The 17,231-nt window shown below is 43.8% G+C and overlaps 1 protein-coding gene across 1 annotated transcript in view; it reads right to left on the bottom strand.

Moving 5' to 3' along the window:
• Positions 1–17,231, bottom strand: part of pdss2 (prenyl (decaprenyl) diphosphate synthase, subunit 2) — a 47,372-nt gene that overhangs the window by 28,724 nt on the left and 1,417 nt on the right. Inside the window, exon 2 of the mRNA XM_080750094.1 lies at positions 6,690–6,827. Coding sequence (XP_080606220.1) covers positions 6,690–6,827 — 138 coding nt within the window. The remainder of the gene's footprint in view (positions 1–6,689; positions 6,828–17,231) is intronic.

The following is a 17,231-nucleotide window of genomic DNA, read 5'->3' on the forward strand; positions in this document are numbered from 1 at the left end:
GTGCTAATGAGCCCGGGAGAGGAGGAGGGGGAGTTGGAGGAGGGACGCAGAGAGAGAGAGAGAGAGAGAGAGAGAGAGAGAGAGAGAGAGAGAGAGAGAGAGAGAGAGAGACGGTGCAAATGAGGTGATCAAGCCATGCCCGGCGTGCAAGTGGGCATGTGTGTGCACCCGCGCGCGCCCGTGTGTGTGTGTGTGTGTGTGTGTGTGTGTGTGTGTGTGTGTGTGTGTGTGTGCGTGCGTGCGTGCATGTGTGCGTGTGTGTGTGTGTGTTTGGGGATGACGATCCATCACCCATGATGGAGTGAATGTGTGCCAGCTTTGGTGATCCAGCGTTGCAGCGATGAGTGTGGCAGGTTGAGAGACATGAGGTGAATGTGTAATAATATAGTCGTTCGTTCACGTATACAATGCGGTTCGGAAGCCTGACAAGGGAAGGTTCGACAGCCGATTCGGGGCAGGAGGGGGTAAAGTGAACAGAATGAGAAAAGGCTTCTACGGCTGACACCTTGTTCCAGTTAGGTTTAACCTCACAGGTCTTACAGTATATCGTCTTTGTCGGGCAGAAACCTCTTATCTCCGTATTCTAACGTTTTGTGTTTTTTTTTTCGTAATTGAAACGCCTTACCTGATCACACCACAGCATCACACAAGAGCATCAATAGTAGCAGATCTACAAGCTCAAAACACTTTTGCTGTCTTTAAAGGAGCTATAGTCAACTTTTTCTTGAAAAACGGATGCTAAAATAAAAAGAATGTTTCGAAAATATTTTATAAAAAAATAAGCTTCATATATGTGTTTCGATTCAAAAATGACCACAAAAAGCGTAAAATAATCATTTCGGCCATTGTCAGACCGACACTTGGTTTACATTCTAGTCTATAGACTAGGATGTAAACAAAGTGTCGGCCCTACAAAGTGTCGGCCCTACAACATATGAGGTTTCCACCTGACAGAGACGATATACTTTGGCGCACGACAAATATTAAAATGAGCCCATCTACAATCCAAAGTAAGCTTGTAGATCGGCTATTTTCCACTATTTATGAAAAACTAAAACAAGTGTGTGTGTGTGTGTGTGTGTGTGTGTGTGTGTGTGTGTGTGTGTGTGTGTGTGTGTGTGTGTGTGTGTGTGTGTGTGTGTGTGTGTGTGTGTGTGTGTGTGTGTGTGTGTGTGTGTGAGGAGGGGGTTAAAGCTGCAATCCACAACCTTTTTTTGTGATTAAAACATTCTTTTAACCAGTCTGCATGGTGGTTGTAGTTAGTTGGTCTATCTGCCCTTCCATTGAGAAATGTGTATCCCGTGGACGGGTAGGACCACTACTGGTGGACAAGAGGTATTGCATGATTGTCACACAGTGCCTCGCAATCCGTTCGAATCCTGGGTAGGACACAAGTTCACAATGCGTCGCAGTTGCGACTGCAATTTCTTTGGTCAAAGTGCTATGCTGAAGAGGTTAAAAAAGAAGGGCATCATATGGCCCTGGTGTACCCCGGTCAACAAAGTTTATAGAGTTTAAGTAGTTAATTTAGGGATGTGCGTGCTCAGAGCGAGCGAGCCCAACGCAGGCACAGCTCCGCACTAGACACACACGCACCTTGTGCCAGCTACGAGCAAGAAAGGAGCCATTCAGGGATCCAGCATACGACCACGCCAAATACAACAGTCACTTCTGGTAACCACTTGGCACCGCCGTAGAGACACACACACCGACACCCCTGCTCTTACTTGCATTCTGGGACTTTATGTGACTGCGCGTTGAGGGAGTAAAAGGCAAATATCAAAGCCCCGGGAAGTACATGCCTGTGAATTCTAATTTCATGCACACTCAAGATGGGTCTCACTGGGGAACGCTAAATAAATAATAAACATGCATGGTACCATAGCTGGGCTTTTATTAAGTTGCAACTTGCGTTACATATTCTGTAACCTATACTGTAAACTCATTAATGTCCCAAGTGTAAATAATATGACATTTGCACGTGTATTTAGAAGCCAATACCACAATTACGTGATCAAATAAATTGCAATGCTGTAAGTCGGAGCTGCACAATATATTGCACATTTGAAATCACAATTCCTTCTTTCCTGACATTTCACAGAGATATATGATACATCAGTGGTTCTCAAACATGTTCATGTCAAGGACTACCACAATTTGGTAGTCCATGCAGCAGATCTACCAGGTCAAGCTTTTATATTGGCTACTTTCAAATAGCTAAAATATGAAATAGAGTAATTTAAAGCTATATTAACCAATGTTGCTGGGGAACCCCCTCAAAGACCCCACTTTGAGAGCCAGTGTGGTGTTTGATTGATGGTAGTCGTGTAAAAACAAAACATAAGAAAAACGTAAAAGCTGGAATGCCAGAAGCCATCGTATCATTGTATGACTTTGTCTAGCAGCCGTACAATGCTGTGTCTAATTATGCAGCTGGCATACTTAGACAGGGGTTTGCTGGGTTTAAACTCTTCTGGTCCATGGAATAATAATGAAAAGATGGGTAATAAGTGCCCTTCTAACATAGATTCAGCGTGCCTTGATGGAGGACCTGATGACACTTGTTGCCGTGGCGATAGTGACACATCAGTGGTGTGAACAGAGATGTGGTGTGGGAGGTGGTGGCAGACTGGCAGATGGATCAACTAATGTCTAATGAAGTGATTTTGTAGTTGGAGGAAGTCAACTCAAGACAATGTTATATATGTGGCAATAATTTCATGATTCCATAGTTGACCAAGCTGATGCCCATTGCCCATTAGGAACGCATGCCCCTATGGTTATGCAATTCCCATTGTACCTGTCTGTCTGCCTGTCTGCCTATCTGTCTAATCTATGTCCCCCTTTTATGCCCATATATGGATTTCACTGTATCTGTCTGATTGTGTCCCTTTTATGCTTATATGTAGATCCCTGATGTCATCAATATGATATATTAGTCAGCAACCATATCGTCACTGTCGGACAGAAACCTCCTTTCTCCAAGTTTCAAATTTGTATGTTTTTTCCGTAAAAAGTAAGCCCAGCTTCATCATACAAGACCGTTACCCAAAACTAGTGAAAACAGCAGATCTACACAACGCCTCGCATTGCGATACATACCGTATCCCACACTTGGCTCATTGGCCAAGCTTCGCGGGACGCTTAGTGAAATTAACTCATAAAAGCACAGCTCACTTCACACAGGGTGTGATTTTTTATGTGATTTTTAGAACGTAAATTTCATACTGGAAGTCAATTGATGTTGGACTGGGCTGAAACTTTGTCCAAATATGGCAATAACTCACATCACATAAAGTGATGTCATATAGCTCACAACTCACAGCTAACGCGTGGCATCGCGGCGTGTTGTGGGCTTGTAGATCTGCTGTTCACTACTTTTGTGTGTGACAATCTTGTATGAAGAAGTTGGGCATTCATTTATGACACACCCACCCAAAAAATATCAAACCAAAAACAAAACAAAACAATTTGAAAAAACAAAACAATTTGAAACGTGGACATACAAGGTTTCTGCCAGATAGCAATTTCTCCCAACCCCATTTTTATTCGGTTTTGGTCATTTTGACAGGTTACTGTTGACATAAGCAAGACTAGGCTAGATTAGTTCTGCTAAGCCCTGGATACATACAGCCAACATGGACACTGAGTCAGAAACTGAAAGGAGGCCACAGGTCAGGCAAAAACAAAAACGGCAACAACAACAAAATAATAACCAGTGATAAAATTCATGAATAGAGTGACAATTACAGTATAACATATTCGTTGGTCGGGGTCCTCACAAATGCTCCTTATAAGATGGCACTGTTTTTGTCTACTCACTCTGTGTCTCAGAGGAGGACTGTGGACAGTTCAGAAACCTGCCTACCTGTGACATTTTTTCTACATTTCTTTATTAAAACATGAACAAATGCTTTGCTTTCAGCACGTTTACTTTCCAGGAAGAGAAAGCCTGTAAGCTTGGAACACCCATGGATGATGTTGGTAGCATTCCAAGCCTTTCTTACCGGGTGCACGGTCTGGAAGTGTTACTTTACTTTAATAAATCACTACAAGAGAATACAGTACTAGCACTCACAGGGGCCTTTTCCGCCAAAAGTACCTTGGTTCCAGAACCAGTGCCGGTTCAACTTTCTTGGAACCTTGGATCGTTCTTGCAAACCGGCTTGCGTTTCCACCAGATTGAACCATGATTGAACCAGAGGAACCAAGGATTTTGTGGTTCCCGTTCGGAACCAACTTTTACGGTTCGGAACCAACTCCGGTTCTCGGTGGAAAAGCACACCTCTGGTTCATCCCATAGGAGGGAGAAAGAACCAGAACCGGTTCTTTCCCGGTGGAAAAGGCCCCATAGAAATGTCCTTTATAAAAAAAATTTTTTTTTTTTTTTTTATATTTTTATCCCACGATTTTGCAACCCATTTTTCACCCAGTGCCAATTGCCTATGTAATCCTGGGCTCTGCTCTCCCTCTGCCGCGCTGACCTCATGCTTCCTTCAATGCATGAGGAGTCCAAGTTGTTTCTTTTCACCTGACAGGGGGGATTTCCCCGGGATGGACGTAGCGCGTGGAAGGAACACGTTATTCCAACAAGTTCCTTTCCCCTCCATCAAGCGCCCCGGCTGGCCAGGGGGAGGCATTATTGAGACCAGGATTACTGCATGTTTTTGTGAGGGTATCAACCCTAGGAGACACGGGGAGAACATCCAAACTCCACACAGAAAGGCACTATCGCCGACCCCACCTAGGGTGTGGGCGCTGATGACGTGGAGGGAGAAACACGCCCCCAGCACCCACAGCGTCCCCCGGCGGGAATCGAACCCAGGACCTTCTAGCTGTGAGGCGAAGCGCTAACCACTGCGCCACCGTGCCCCCAATGTCCTTTATAAATAAGTTGGCATGGTGCAGGGCAGCCCACCAATGAGACACAGAGCGGCCTTTTCCACCGGCAAAGAACCGGTTCAGGTTCTTTCTTCCGCCTATGGGATGAACGGAGGTGGGCTTTTCCACCGAGAATCGAGTTGGTTTCCGAACCGTAAAAGTTGGTTCGCGGCCGGTTCGCAAAAGAATGAACCAAGGTTCCAAGAAAGTTGCCATCCCATAGACGGGAGAAACAACCGAACCAGTTCTTTGCCGGTGGAAAAGGCCCCAGAGTGAGTCAATAAAATGGTGCAATCTTATAATGAGCATCGTTAGTGAGGAATGGACCGACTCCTCCTGTCTGTGTTTCAGACACGTGCATTGTTGTGTCATTGAAACCAAGTATTTTAAAGCATCTAACGAGTTCCCATTAAATAGCTACCCTTTGATAAGAAATGTTATTCAAGAAATGTTAATGAAATCAAATAAAACTAAAATAAATATATAATCTAATTATTGCCATTGAAAAGTGAAACACAAAATGACACGAGTTGTTTCTAAATGCTGATGTCATGTGCCCTCAATCTATCATCTTCACAACATGATGAAGGGCTTTATTTACAGGAACTGATATGCACGATAACCACAGAGGACAAGATAGAATTACCTGACACAAGGCTTTTGTTTCACTATTCATTTTTCCCCCCAGCTGCATCGTGACAGCACTGGTGGAAGAAGTACTCAGTCTTTACTTTAAGTAAAAGCAGTAAGTACCAATACCAAGTAAAAAAGAACAAGTAAAAAGGTTTTCAAATAATTGTGGCAGAGTAAAACTTACAATATTTGCCTCTGAGATGTAGTGGAGTAGAAGTATATTAAGCATCAAAAATGGCATTACTCAGTTAAAGTGAATGTTCCTCAAAAATGTAACTCAAGTACAGTACTTGAGTAAATGTTACTTAAAGTTACTTTCCACCACTGTGTTGACAGTGACGAATGACTGGGATTGTATTTCCTGGACAGACGCAGATGATCTTGTGATTGTCCTGTGCTTAACAATAGATCAGGGGCCTTCAACATGAGGTCCGGGACCCCCAGGGGGCCTCAGGTAAAGGGTAAATGGTGCATTTGTATAGCGCCTTTATCCAAGGTGCTTTACATAGATTGTGCATAATTCACCCATTCACACACACATTCATACACCGATGGCAGAGGAAACCATGGAAGGCACCAACCTGCTCACCGGGAGCAACAGAGTCTTGCTCAAGGACTCTTCGACACTAACTCTGGGGGAGCCCGGATTCAAACCTGGATGGAACCTTTCGTGTTCTAATGACGGTTTCTCTACCCCTGAGCCAATGCCACCCCTCAAGTTACTTTAGGTGGGCCACCAAATCTGTGTGTGATAGGATGCTGTTTTTGCAATAACCACTTGAACCCCTATACCTAGCATCCCTATTCTGAGGATAACCTTAGACAAAAATAGCAGATCTACAAGTTCACAACGCCTCGCACTGATTAAGAGGCGTTGTGTACTTGTAAATGGGCTATTTTCGGCAAAGAGTTTTGATGTCGATGAGGGGGAAAAGAGCAAACTAAGTGTACAGAGTGAAAGGTCAAGTTCACCAAGTATTGACAGTTTAAGTGGTTAAATGTCAAATTAACATGAATCCAACATACGCTGATGATAGTACCGCCAAACAAGTCAATGAAGCTTATCTTATGAAATCTATGAAACACACTCAGCTAATGGGTCCTTGGGCTGAAGAACGTGGAAGACCCTGCATCAGATGGTTCCGTGTCACAAGCAATGTGTTAACAACAGTTACCTGGGGTAGATGCCGCTGACCATGTCCTGAGGGAGGAGGTCAGAGGCGTTGTGGCTGCTGGGTCCCGCTGCCTTCGACAAGAGCAGAACCACCAGTCCCCTCATCTGCAGGCTGTTCTTACTGTCGTACACAAAACCCCTGGAATGGTTGAGACAAATCAGCACAAGGTTAGGATTGTTAACTTCGTAATTTGGTACATTTGTTTGAATAAACCATTCAAACTGCATTGAACAGTAGATGGTACACTGAAAATATTTGGTGGGGAGCCGTAATACTGTTCTCTAATGAAAGGTCATCATTTCTGAATAATAAAAGGCAAATACACGTCCCAAGTTGAATGTGCGAAATGTATTTTTATCATGGAAAGACAAATGGTCTATAACGGTGTGTGATGACCTTTGAATAATTGAATAGTAACTATGACTAATACCATAAGGGCAGGATGCAAACCCTGACCTCGAGGCAGTGTCGGTTCTAGGACTCAAGTGGCCCTATGCAAGATTATTTTAGGTGGCCCCTCACTAACGTAGTGTAGAGGGGGAAAAGAGCAGACTAAGTACATAGTGAAAGGTCAAGTTTATTAAGTATTGACGGTTCAAGTGGTTAAATATATGTAAACACAAATTGACATGAATCCAAAATACACTGCTGTCAACCGATGAAATTATATGGAATCTATGAACAGGTTGTGGGGGTCCTGCTTCATCTCTCTCTCAACTAAGGGGTCCTTGGCCTGAAAACATTGAAGACCCCTGTACTAGTCTATCTGTGGGCATTTCTATCATGGGGCTACCATGAACCATGAACCAAACAATTACACCGCACAACTTACACTGTGTCGCTGTGTCCCTCTTGACTAAAATCAGTTCTGCAACTGTGTGTGCGGTGATTTGTTTTCGCAGAGCAAGCCTCCTGCCTCCCAAACCACTAAACCCTCTGATACGCACAAGCGCAAACACAAACACACACACAAACCCCGGCCCGGGCACAGAGTCCGGTCGCCGCCCGCTGCCTGCGTGGTGGGCAGATTAAATATCTTTCTGCGCTCTCGGGGGAGCGGTTAGACAGAGCACCTCTAATCCTGTCCCTAGGGAGCCCCCCGTGCCATGAATCACACTCTCGTTAGAGGCTCCGAGGCAGACACGCGGCTACGCCCCCCCTCCACTCACTAGCCCAGACATCGGCCCTCCGTCAGCCACCCACACCCACCTCTACCCCCCCCCCCCCCCCCCCCCCAGTCCTCCTCCCCCTGACCCAGCCCTGCACCACCACGGGCGGAGGAGGAAGGAAGGAAGAACGGAGGTGATAAGAGACTGGATGTGAGAGATGAAGCATGATGGAGAAAAGTGTGTGTATGAGGAATGGGACGATATGAAAATTTCATATCACCATTATTGTGACAAAAAAAAGATTCCATTATCCTGAGGCGGCACATTTGTCGCAACGCGACACGTTGTGAGCTTGTAGATCTGCTATTTTTTGGCAAAGACATTTGATAGAGAGTGAAAAAAAGACTATAAAGTACAAATACATTTTACCAATTATAGAGGGTTCAAGTGGTATGATATGCAGCTTGGCAAATAAAAGGTGAATTGATCCCAGGGCATGACGGAGGACGATAACACGATAAATTAAATCTCCACGATACGATTATCATGAGTGTCTTTTATCACGATAAACGATAATATGGCTTATCGTCCCATTCCTACTGTAGAAAGAAGGAGAAATACTGTAGTTGAGTGACTCAAGGAGTCTTTTAGCGGTACAGGACAATTCTTTTAAAGAAACCAACCTACCTCAGGTCAGCGAATGCGCCATGAAATGCACCCCTCACTCACCCCCCCACCTCCAAAAACTGAATCCATCACATAAAATACCTCAAGTTGCTTTCCGACAATTTACGATACCGCTGACATTAAGTAGGCTGTCTTTCATCGCAGCGGGCGCTGGTCGCGGAGTTATTTATCGTCACTCTAAATTTTTGCTTAGTTGGAAAACACCAAACAGCCCCTGGCATACAGCCTTATGAGCTACTCCCCGAGCAGGAATGACTATAGGCTAAAATGATGAAGGTGCTCCCCTCCTGAGTGAGTGTAGGTAGAACCTGTGGCCTGCGGATTGGCAGATGATTAACCCATTTAGGCCTAGAATTATTGAATGCTTTAACCAGTGAAAAATAGCAGATATACAAGCTCAGCTGCGAGCTTATAGATCTGCTATTTTTTTAAAAGTCGTGAAAATGTGTGCAAATCTTTGAATATATGTATTTTCAAAGTGAACGTTTGTAACTCAAATTTTGCTTCTGGGGGGGTCCCTGGAACTATATATTTTGAGATGAGGGTCCGTGGCCAAATAAATATCATTTTGGGGGTCCTTCACATGAAAAGGTTTGAGAACCACTGACATAGTGGTCTCTCAGGAACAGACTAACTGAGCTCCAGTTAAGTGAAAAGGACCTTTTCTTTGACGATGGCTGGCCAGATTGCTGACATGGAAACATGGGTTTTTCAAAACATTTTAGAAGGATTCAAAAGACACTTATAGAATCGGGTCAAAATTCAAAATTTTCACGATTTTTCAAAAATAGCAGATCTACAAGCTCGCAGCGCGGCACTCGGTGCCGCGCTGTGAGCTTGTATATCTGCTATTTTTCAATAGTTAAAGCATAAAATAATGATACACAAAATGTGTACCCGTTCTAAACGGGTTAATATTTATGTCACTATCCACGCCGCCACACATCAATCAATCACCCACCGCCCTCCTGCAATGCAAAAAGGGGTGGGGTGAGGATGGTGCACACAGAGCGTTGGGAGAGAAACGGAACGGGGGTGGAGGAGCGAGAGACGGGAGGAAGAGAGAGCGCAGAAGAAACAGAAAGTGAGGAATGGACTGCTGTCATTTCAAAGGGTTGTGGACAGGTCACCGCGTCGTCGGTGCTTGAAGCTGCGGCAGCGCGCAGGGATTCAAAGAACACGGAGGGCTCTCTTTAATAAATACAAATTTATGACTTGCCGTGTTGTGCCATATCGATCCGCTGTCCGACTTTCTCTTGCATGATATAACTAATGAATGAATTATGCAACAGTCAGAGATATTAGGCCTTCCTACTTCTTAGCGCAAACAGTTTGCAAGATTCCATCCATCTCCGGTGGGGAAAGTGTTGCTGTTTAACTGAGACAGTATCATTTACAGAATTTGGAGGTTTCAACCTTCCAAACAAGCACATGGTTATAAACCAGAGATGTTTTTGAAATAAACAAGTCACACCCTGACCTGAAGGTACACTTTACTTTTGTAACTCCAGTACATAATGTAAGTGTCAAGGTTTTGGACTGGTAGCCTCTCTTTAATCTTCAGATAGCTTAACATTCCCAGGGTGTCAGTCTTATCAAGGAACTAATTCTCGATGCGGTTCTGCTCGTTCCCTTTCCATTAGTGCCTTATTTCATGATTCGAAAGGCCACTGAACTCCTTTCACTTAGGCCTCGAAACCACAGTGATGTCCAGACCGCGGGCAGGCAGCTGGCATACCATTCAAAGACAATCACACTAATGAATTAAGAAAACAAAAGGCAGGGGGAATTCTTGTGTAAAGTCACACGACTGTCAAGGACTGTGTAAAAAAAAAAGAAGAAAAGTTTCTTCGTCTTTCTTCTAAGGGCTTTGCAGTCTCTTCGCTGTAACACCAGACTTTGGGGCAAAGTTAGCTGAGCTGCAGTTTTTTGAGAATGAAAGGAAAGGAAAAACCGAAACTCAACTCCACGAGGGTCTGCCTGTCTGCTATTGTGGATATTTTTATCCGCTGCGCGTCTAAGGCGGAGACACAGTGGGAAATACGAACCAGCCAACCCAAGCTGACAGTGAGGAGTCAGACTGTCAGAGGTCTGCCTCGGCCCCCGCCCGCCCCTTGCTACAACACCCAAATGGATTGTCATATCAGATTTAGGTGTATAGGTTATTACACCCTTGGGCTACTGTTTCCAACACACCCGTCTGGATGGCGGGATTGAGTTCGAGGACTCTCTCTCTCTCCGTCATTCCTTGCCCCCCGAAGTTGCTGTTTTCTCTTGGTCACTCATATAAAAAAAAAAAAAAAAGGAACCTCAGCGCTTCACTCATTTGATAGCTTTTGGAGGTGTGATCTGTTTCAATAGCTCCTTGACCAATGAATAATATATAACACTTTGGTGTTGCCTTTCCTGAATGTACAACTTCCAGTTATCACTGTGACGAACAGAATCCGTGGCCAGTTTCCCAGATAACACTGAATGGGGACGAATGTATTGGTCTCTGATGAAGGCACACGCCCACATAGACCTGTATAAAAATGGAATCAAGTGCAAAGTCTTGGACTTTAAAATTGGAGCTCTTCCACAGAATACAAAGCTTTAGGAACATACTGAATGCATCCCAAAATGTAGGACTAGTCATTAGAATGTTTTAGGGTTATTCTCTGATTCTCAGTCAACTGTAGATGATTTCTACGATTGAGCGAAAGAAAAAAAATGTGCACATTGACTTCTGTGTAGGATAAAAATGCTCTGCAATAACGAATCGTCTACTGGTTAATGCCAACTTTACTGTGTTTCACAGCAGAAAAGAGGAAACTGGCAGTGAGATATAAGCATTTTTAACAAGTAAGACTCCCTAATCATGAGATAATGATTATATATATAATATATATGGTGCTGAATGGGACAGATCCATGTTGATGACATGACTCTAGACATACTGTGTACCGCTTTCCGTGATTTTAGGGCAAAATCTGTAGGAGCAGTGTCCAAAAATGTGTTTTGCAAGAATCGGCCTCATGGTGGCGCTAGAAGAGGGCCATGTGAGAAATGAGGGGTTGTGGTTTGTCAGCCAAGGAGTGTGTGTGTGCAAAGTTTGGCATGGATAGGGGCAACGTGGCAGAGATATGAGTAGGGCAAAAGAGTGACGTGACGGACAGACAGACAGACTGACTGACAGACTGACTGCCGGTGAAGGTTTTGATAGTATGGTTTTGATAGTAACTCAATAGGATCGCTGTATACTATAGGTGGTTGCCAACTTGAAACAGTTGAAATTAATTTGTTTTATTGACTTGTAATTGTGCCTTTCTGTAACAATCTAGATTTAGGGAGGCAATGTATTTGCTTGCCCTTATGTCAAGGCATTATGCATGCATTATTGAATAAGATAGGCAATAATAAACCCTGGGCTTCAGCCTATTCCCTTTTCAGTCATTGATTGTGTGAAATGGATTGCTGTATCATCATATGATGACGTTTTGTTTTTGTTTATCGGTTGCACAAGCAGTTTTTTTTTTCTTTTTAATGTATGACCGGAATAAACCAACCATCCATTCGTTCATTATCAGTTTATGGGTAATTGCACATATGAAACACCATGATGAGCAGTGTTTAAAACGTTGTACATCATGCCCGAGTCATTTCATTGTTGTTTTGTAGTTTGCCATAAACCATGTCCCAGTTTAATTAAAAAATGCCTAAATCTATCTATAAATGCACAGGATCTCTGTGAGTGTGTGAATGTGTGTTCAAACTTTGTATTCGCCAAGGACCCGAAGTTGTGATGCACTGAGTGGGAATCGCTGGTCGGAAACCAACCCATAGATGGAGATCTCTTTATCTGTCTCCATACTCCATTTTATGACCATATACTGTATGAAGATACCTGGCGAGACATTAATGACATTCATGTGACGTCATCAATCTCATAGTACTGACATCATATACTGGCCCCTAAGTACTACTGTATGATGATGAAGGGTAATGCACCAAGTACAGTGTCTCTGACAATATGTATGTACAACAGGTATTGTATGCGTTTTTCCAACGAGCATCATTCCTAACAGGCATCTCTATCTGTAGTGTCATGTAAATAAAGTTGAAGTTGTCTGTGGGCTTATTTTGTCAGTGGTGCCTGAATTCTAGCCAAATATGAAGGTCAGTGCAAACCATTGGATCTCTCCAATCGCTGTTGATAGGAAATGGTTTCTGTCATGTGACGTCAGATCAGAGCTCGTTCATCGAGAGAGGGAGGGGTTAAGGGCCCTCCAGATGAGCAGCGGTTGCCGCAGGGGCTCCCGCTAGGATAGGATCAGCGGCGGCCGCGCCGCGGTGAGACAAACACACTCGCTCAGTGAGTAAACGCCACGCGGTATTTCACAAAGATGAACAAAATCCATCTCTTGGCGCCCGCATGCGCATGCACGAACGAGCACGCTCGCGGGCATTTCACGGGACTGCGCCCGCTCGCCTCGCCGCCTCTAAAATTCTCCACGCGGCCGAAATAGCCGCCCGCCACTCATTGAAAATGAATTACTAGGAGGCGGTGACAGCGTACCGCCTGGAACTCCCTTTAGAGGGAGTATGCAGAGAGTGAGGGAGAGCCTATTTTACTTGAGAAGAAAATCTGCACACCGTCTTCATATTAAACTCCCAAAACTTTTTTAATAGACAACACAACGTTGAGTCGTCATCAGATGCGTATTTTACCCACGCAATGGAGGGAGAGAGCTTATTTCACTCAAGCAATAACCCAGGCAACACAAACGACGAGAAGAATTAAGGCATCCACCCAATAACCAGGCCAATGGGTACTGAAGGGAGTGAGAGGCGAGGGGGAGAGAGAGCCTATTCTACCCATAACCCAGAGGAGGAGGGAGAACCGATTTCATCCACACAATAACCTGTCTCGGACTAGGGCATGGGTCTTCAACAGGGGGTCCGGGACCGGGACCCCTAGGGGGTCCTCAGAGTTACAACATGGGGTCCTCCAAATCTTGTGTGATAGGAACTTGTTTTTTTCCCCCCTTATATTAACGACTTGAACCCTAGGGTCCATATTCGGAGAACTTTAGCCAGAAATAGCCAATCTACAAGCTCACAACGCCTCGCGCTGCGAGGCGTTGTGAGCTTGCAGATCGGCTATTTCCGGCAAAGAGCTTTGGAGGGGGAAAAGAGCAGACTTAAGTACAGTGAAAGGTCAAGTTTTATTAAGTATTGACCGTTCAAGTGGTTAAATATCTGAAAACACACATTAACATGAATCCAAAATACACTGATGATTGTGCTGTCAAACAATGAAACTATATCTATGAACAGATTGTGGGGTCCCTGCTTCATCTCCCACTCAACTAAGGGGTCCTTGGCCTGAAAACGTTGAAGACCCCTGGACTAGGCTAAACATGCGCTGGCAATAAGTGCGCTGGCACTTATTGCCAGCGCATGACCCCAGCCAACACCGGGCAAGCTTTCCGCTTGTAGCAAAAGAAAATTACTCACAGAAGCCCAAACATGCCATAGAAAATTATAAATCGGATCACCAGAATAATCTGGAATAAAACCCTAACAAAATAATAATAAACAAATATTTCATATCTTTACAGAGTTAACTGGTGACTCTGCAAATCACTGGCCAGTTATCTAGACATGCCTAGTACTAGTACAGACCACAGGAGGTCATGTTTCCTTCAGCAAAGACAATCAGCGTGGAACAAAAGGACCGTCTAGGTTGCAGTTGATGAAATGTAGTCTTCTTTTATCTTGGTCGAAGTATGAGACTATAAACATCCATACATACATGCCTGGCCTAAAAAGTAGGCCACAGAAACGTAGAGCCTCGCTATGTATAGCAAATGGTCTGTGGAAACCAGGCTAGAGCCTAACAGAATAAATGAACTGGATTTGAAATGAAAAATGGGGCTTGTTAATGTTTGTGGCAGGGAAGTAAAAGTGACCAAAGCAACACTGGGTCCCTTGCTTGTTCCTTCCTCATTTAGGCTACACTTAAATGGACATAAATGACTGCCACTAGATTTGATGTTAGGGCCAGACCGGCTCAGTTTAGGCACACCACCGACACTTAATTGGTCAGCACTCAGCACCGAGACTAAACATCAGAAAAATATACAATTATGGCTGGTATATGCTGTTTTCCTTTTCATGGTTGCTACAATTAAAATATAGAATAAGTGTGAACCCATAGTCAAAATTTAAAATTCTATACTGAAGTATGGCATTTTGTCCATATTGGAATGGGCCGCGCCAGCACACGCTGGCACATGCACCCCTCTTCTAGCACCTAGTCCTAGACTAGACTACGTTTTTCTTTTTGCAGGAAACTCATTCTAAATGTAATGTACATTTAGACTTTGAATTGCTTTTTCCTTTTGCATCACTAGATGTTAGTGTTTGGCTATTGCATTGTGGGAGGATACGAACAAACAAACAGTTAAGTTGAACCAGGGTGCCACTCTCAGACTGGCCTGGAACTGCTGTTCAAAGGGAAGGCATTTTCCCCCATGGACCTCTATTGTAGAGTTTCCATTATAAAAAGATAGCACAGGTGCCTGCTGGCCTAGCGGTCCAGGCTCATACCACATAGGCTCTGATGCCTGACAGCGTGTCGCGGGTTTCGAATCCTGATCCTGATGACCTTTGCTGCATGTCACTTCCCATCTCTCTCTGCATCTTTCCTGTCTACCCACTGTACAATTGAATTAAGGCAGAAAAGACCCCAAAGATATCTTAAAATAAAAGATGGCAGGCCGGTGCCAAGCCGTGCCGATTGTATGCCTCCCATTAAAACCTACAGTAAGTTAAAATGGAAGAGGATATGTCACAGCAATCTACATCCTGGGGTATGGTACAGTACATGGCACAGTCAAATGTTTACCATTCGGCTAGATCAGGGGTCTTCAACGTTTTCAGGCCAAGGACCCCTTAGTTGAGAGAGAGATGAAGCAGGGACCCCCACAACATTTTCATAGATTCCATATAGTTTAATCGTTTGACAGCACAATCATCAGTGTACTTTGGATAAATGTCAATTTGTGTTTTCAGATATTTAACCACTTGAACCGTCAACACTTGACCTTTCACTCTGTACTTAGTGTGCTCTTTTTCCCCTCTACACCAAACCTCTTTGCCGAAAATAGCCGATCTACAAGCTGAGCTTGTAGATCTGCTATTTTTGGCTAAAGTTCTCAGAATTTGGACACTATGGTTCAAGTGGTTATAACAAAGGTGAGAAAAAAAAAGTTTCTATCACACAAAGATTTGGACGACCCCCTATAGTAACTCCGAGGACCCCCTCGGCGTCCGGACCCCCTGTTGAAGACCCCTGGACTGTGCCATCTGTTATAATACTCCATCTTAATTGTTATTGTTCATCTGTCTTTTACACAAAGTCAGGCTTTGGCAATGTTATCTATTCTAGATAGATACAACTACTCTTGATAGTATGTGCATCTACTGTATGTATCTGGTACTGATTGAGCTGCTAAGTCAACTACTGAAAGATCCTTTAGAAGGTTGGTAGTAAATCTAGGGTAAACCTGCTAGTCCAGAGAGGAAAACGTGTTAATAAAGTATACAATCAAAAAAAGGCTGTCCTTAAGATTTCAATTAGTAGGTTTGGTGTTTTTTGTTTGTTGCACACCCACTAATTGTCCGTCACTTTGGCATAACGCGCTCAAAGTTTGTTGTACGCCCAGGGTCACATTGGCCAAGCTTCGTGGGATGCTAATGATTAACTCATAACACTGCTAACTTCACACTAGGAGTGATTTTTATTTTTAAAACAACATATTGGTTAATGAATATGAAATATGAGTGCAGTTACTGTGTTGGAAAAACAACAAAGCAAGCCAGGAATATGGACATCAGGACATGCCTGGTATGACAAAAATCCATACATTTTCTACCAGTTGTTATAAAGGGCAATGGCTGTTAACTTATAACAACAAAACATGTTTACTGATTAAAAACATCTTCAGTAGGCTTCTGTGTTCATGTATCCATTTCTAACTGTCAGTGTACAATCAATCCTTTTGTACATTATGAAAATAAAAGCCAATAATAGCCAAGTCCTTCTGGTGTTTTGCATTATCACACAGGCATCAAGTCTTCCTCAGCGTGTATTTTTGGTTTCTACTTTGTCCATTTCGGAATCGAAGTCCATTGGATTTTACCTATCATCATTTTATAATGCATGATTTACTTTTCGGGCAAGTGGGCATGACCTTTAGGAAAAGTCGAACAGGCAAGTGCCAATGAGACCTTAGTGTCAAACCTAGCTCTGGTCCAGAGCGTTATCGAGGTCTCTCTAACGCTCTGCCAGGAAGGAAATCTACCTTTGTTTAGGTGAGTAGCGAAGTATAGTTTAGTTTATTTTGACTGAAGTCGAGCTCTCATAGGGCAGATAATTCCTGGTCCTGTCTGTGAGTCTGCTTCCTGGCAGAGCGTTAAAGAGACCTCGCCAAGTCAGCTGCACTGGCGCTCTGACAGGCTGGCTAAAAGACAAGACCAGGATTTCTCTACTCCTACGAGGGCTCAACTTCAGTCAAAATAAACAAAACTACTTCGCTACTCACCTAACCAAAGGTAGTTTTCTGTTGTTGAAGGTCTATTGTCCGTGATGGGAAACCTCTCAGCACCCCACCCACTCTGTAAAATAAATTATTTTTGTTATGAAATAAAATGCACCCACCTTGAGCCGGGAGTGAGCCACCGCAAACACAACCCGGAA

This window comes from Nannobrachium achirus, assembly GCF_963921795.1.
Source record: "Nannobrachium achirus genome assembly, chromosome: 20".
Classification (NCBI taxonomy): domain Eukaryota; kingdom Metazoa; phylum Chordata; class Actinopteri; order Myctophiformes; family Myctophidae; genus Nannobrachium; species Nannobrachium achirus.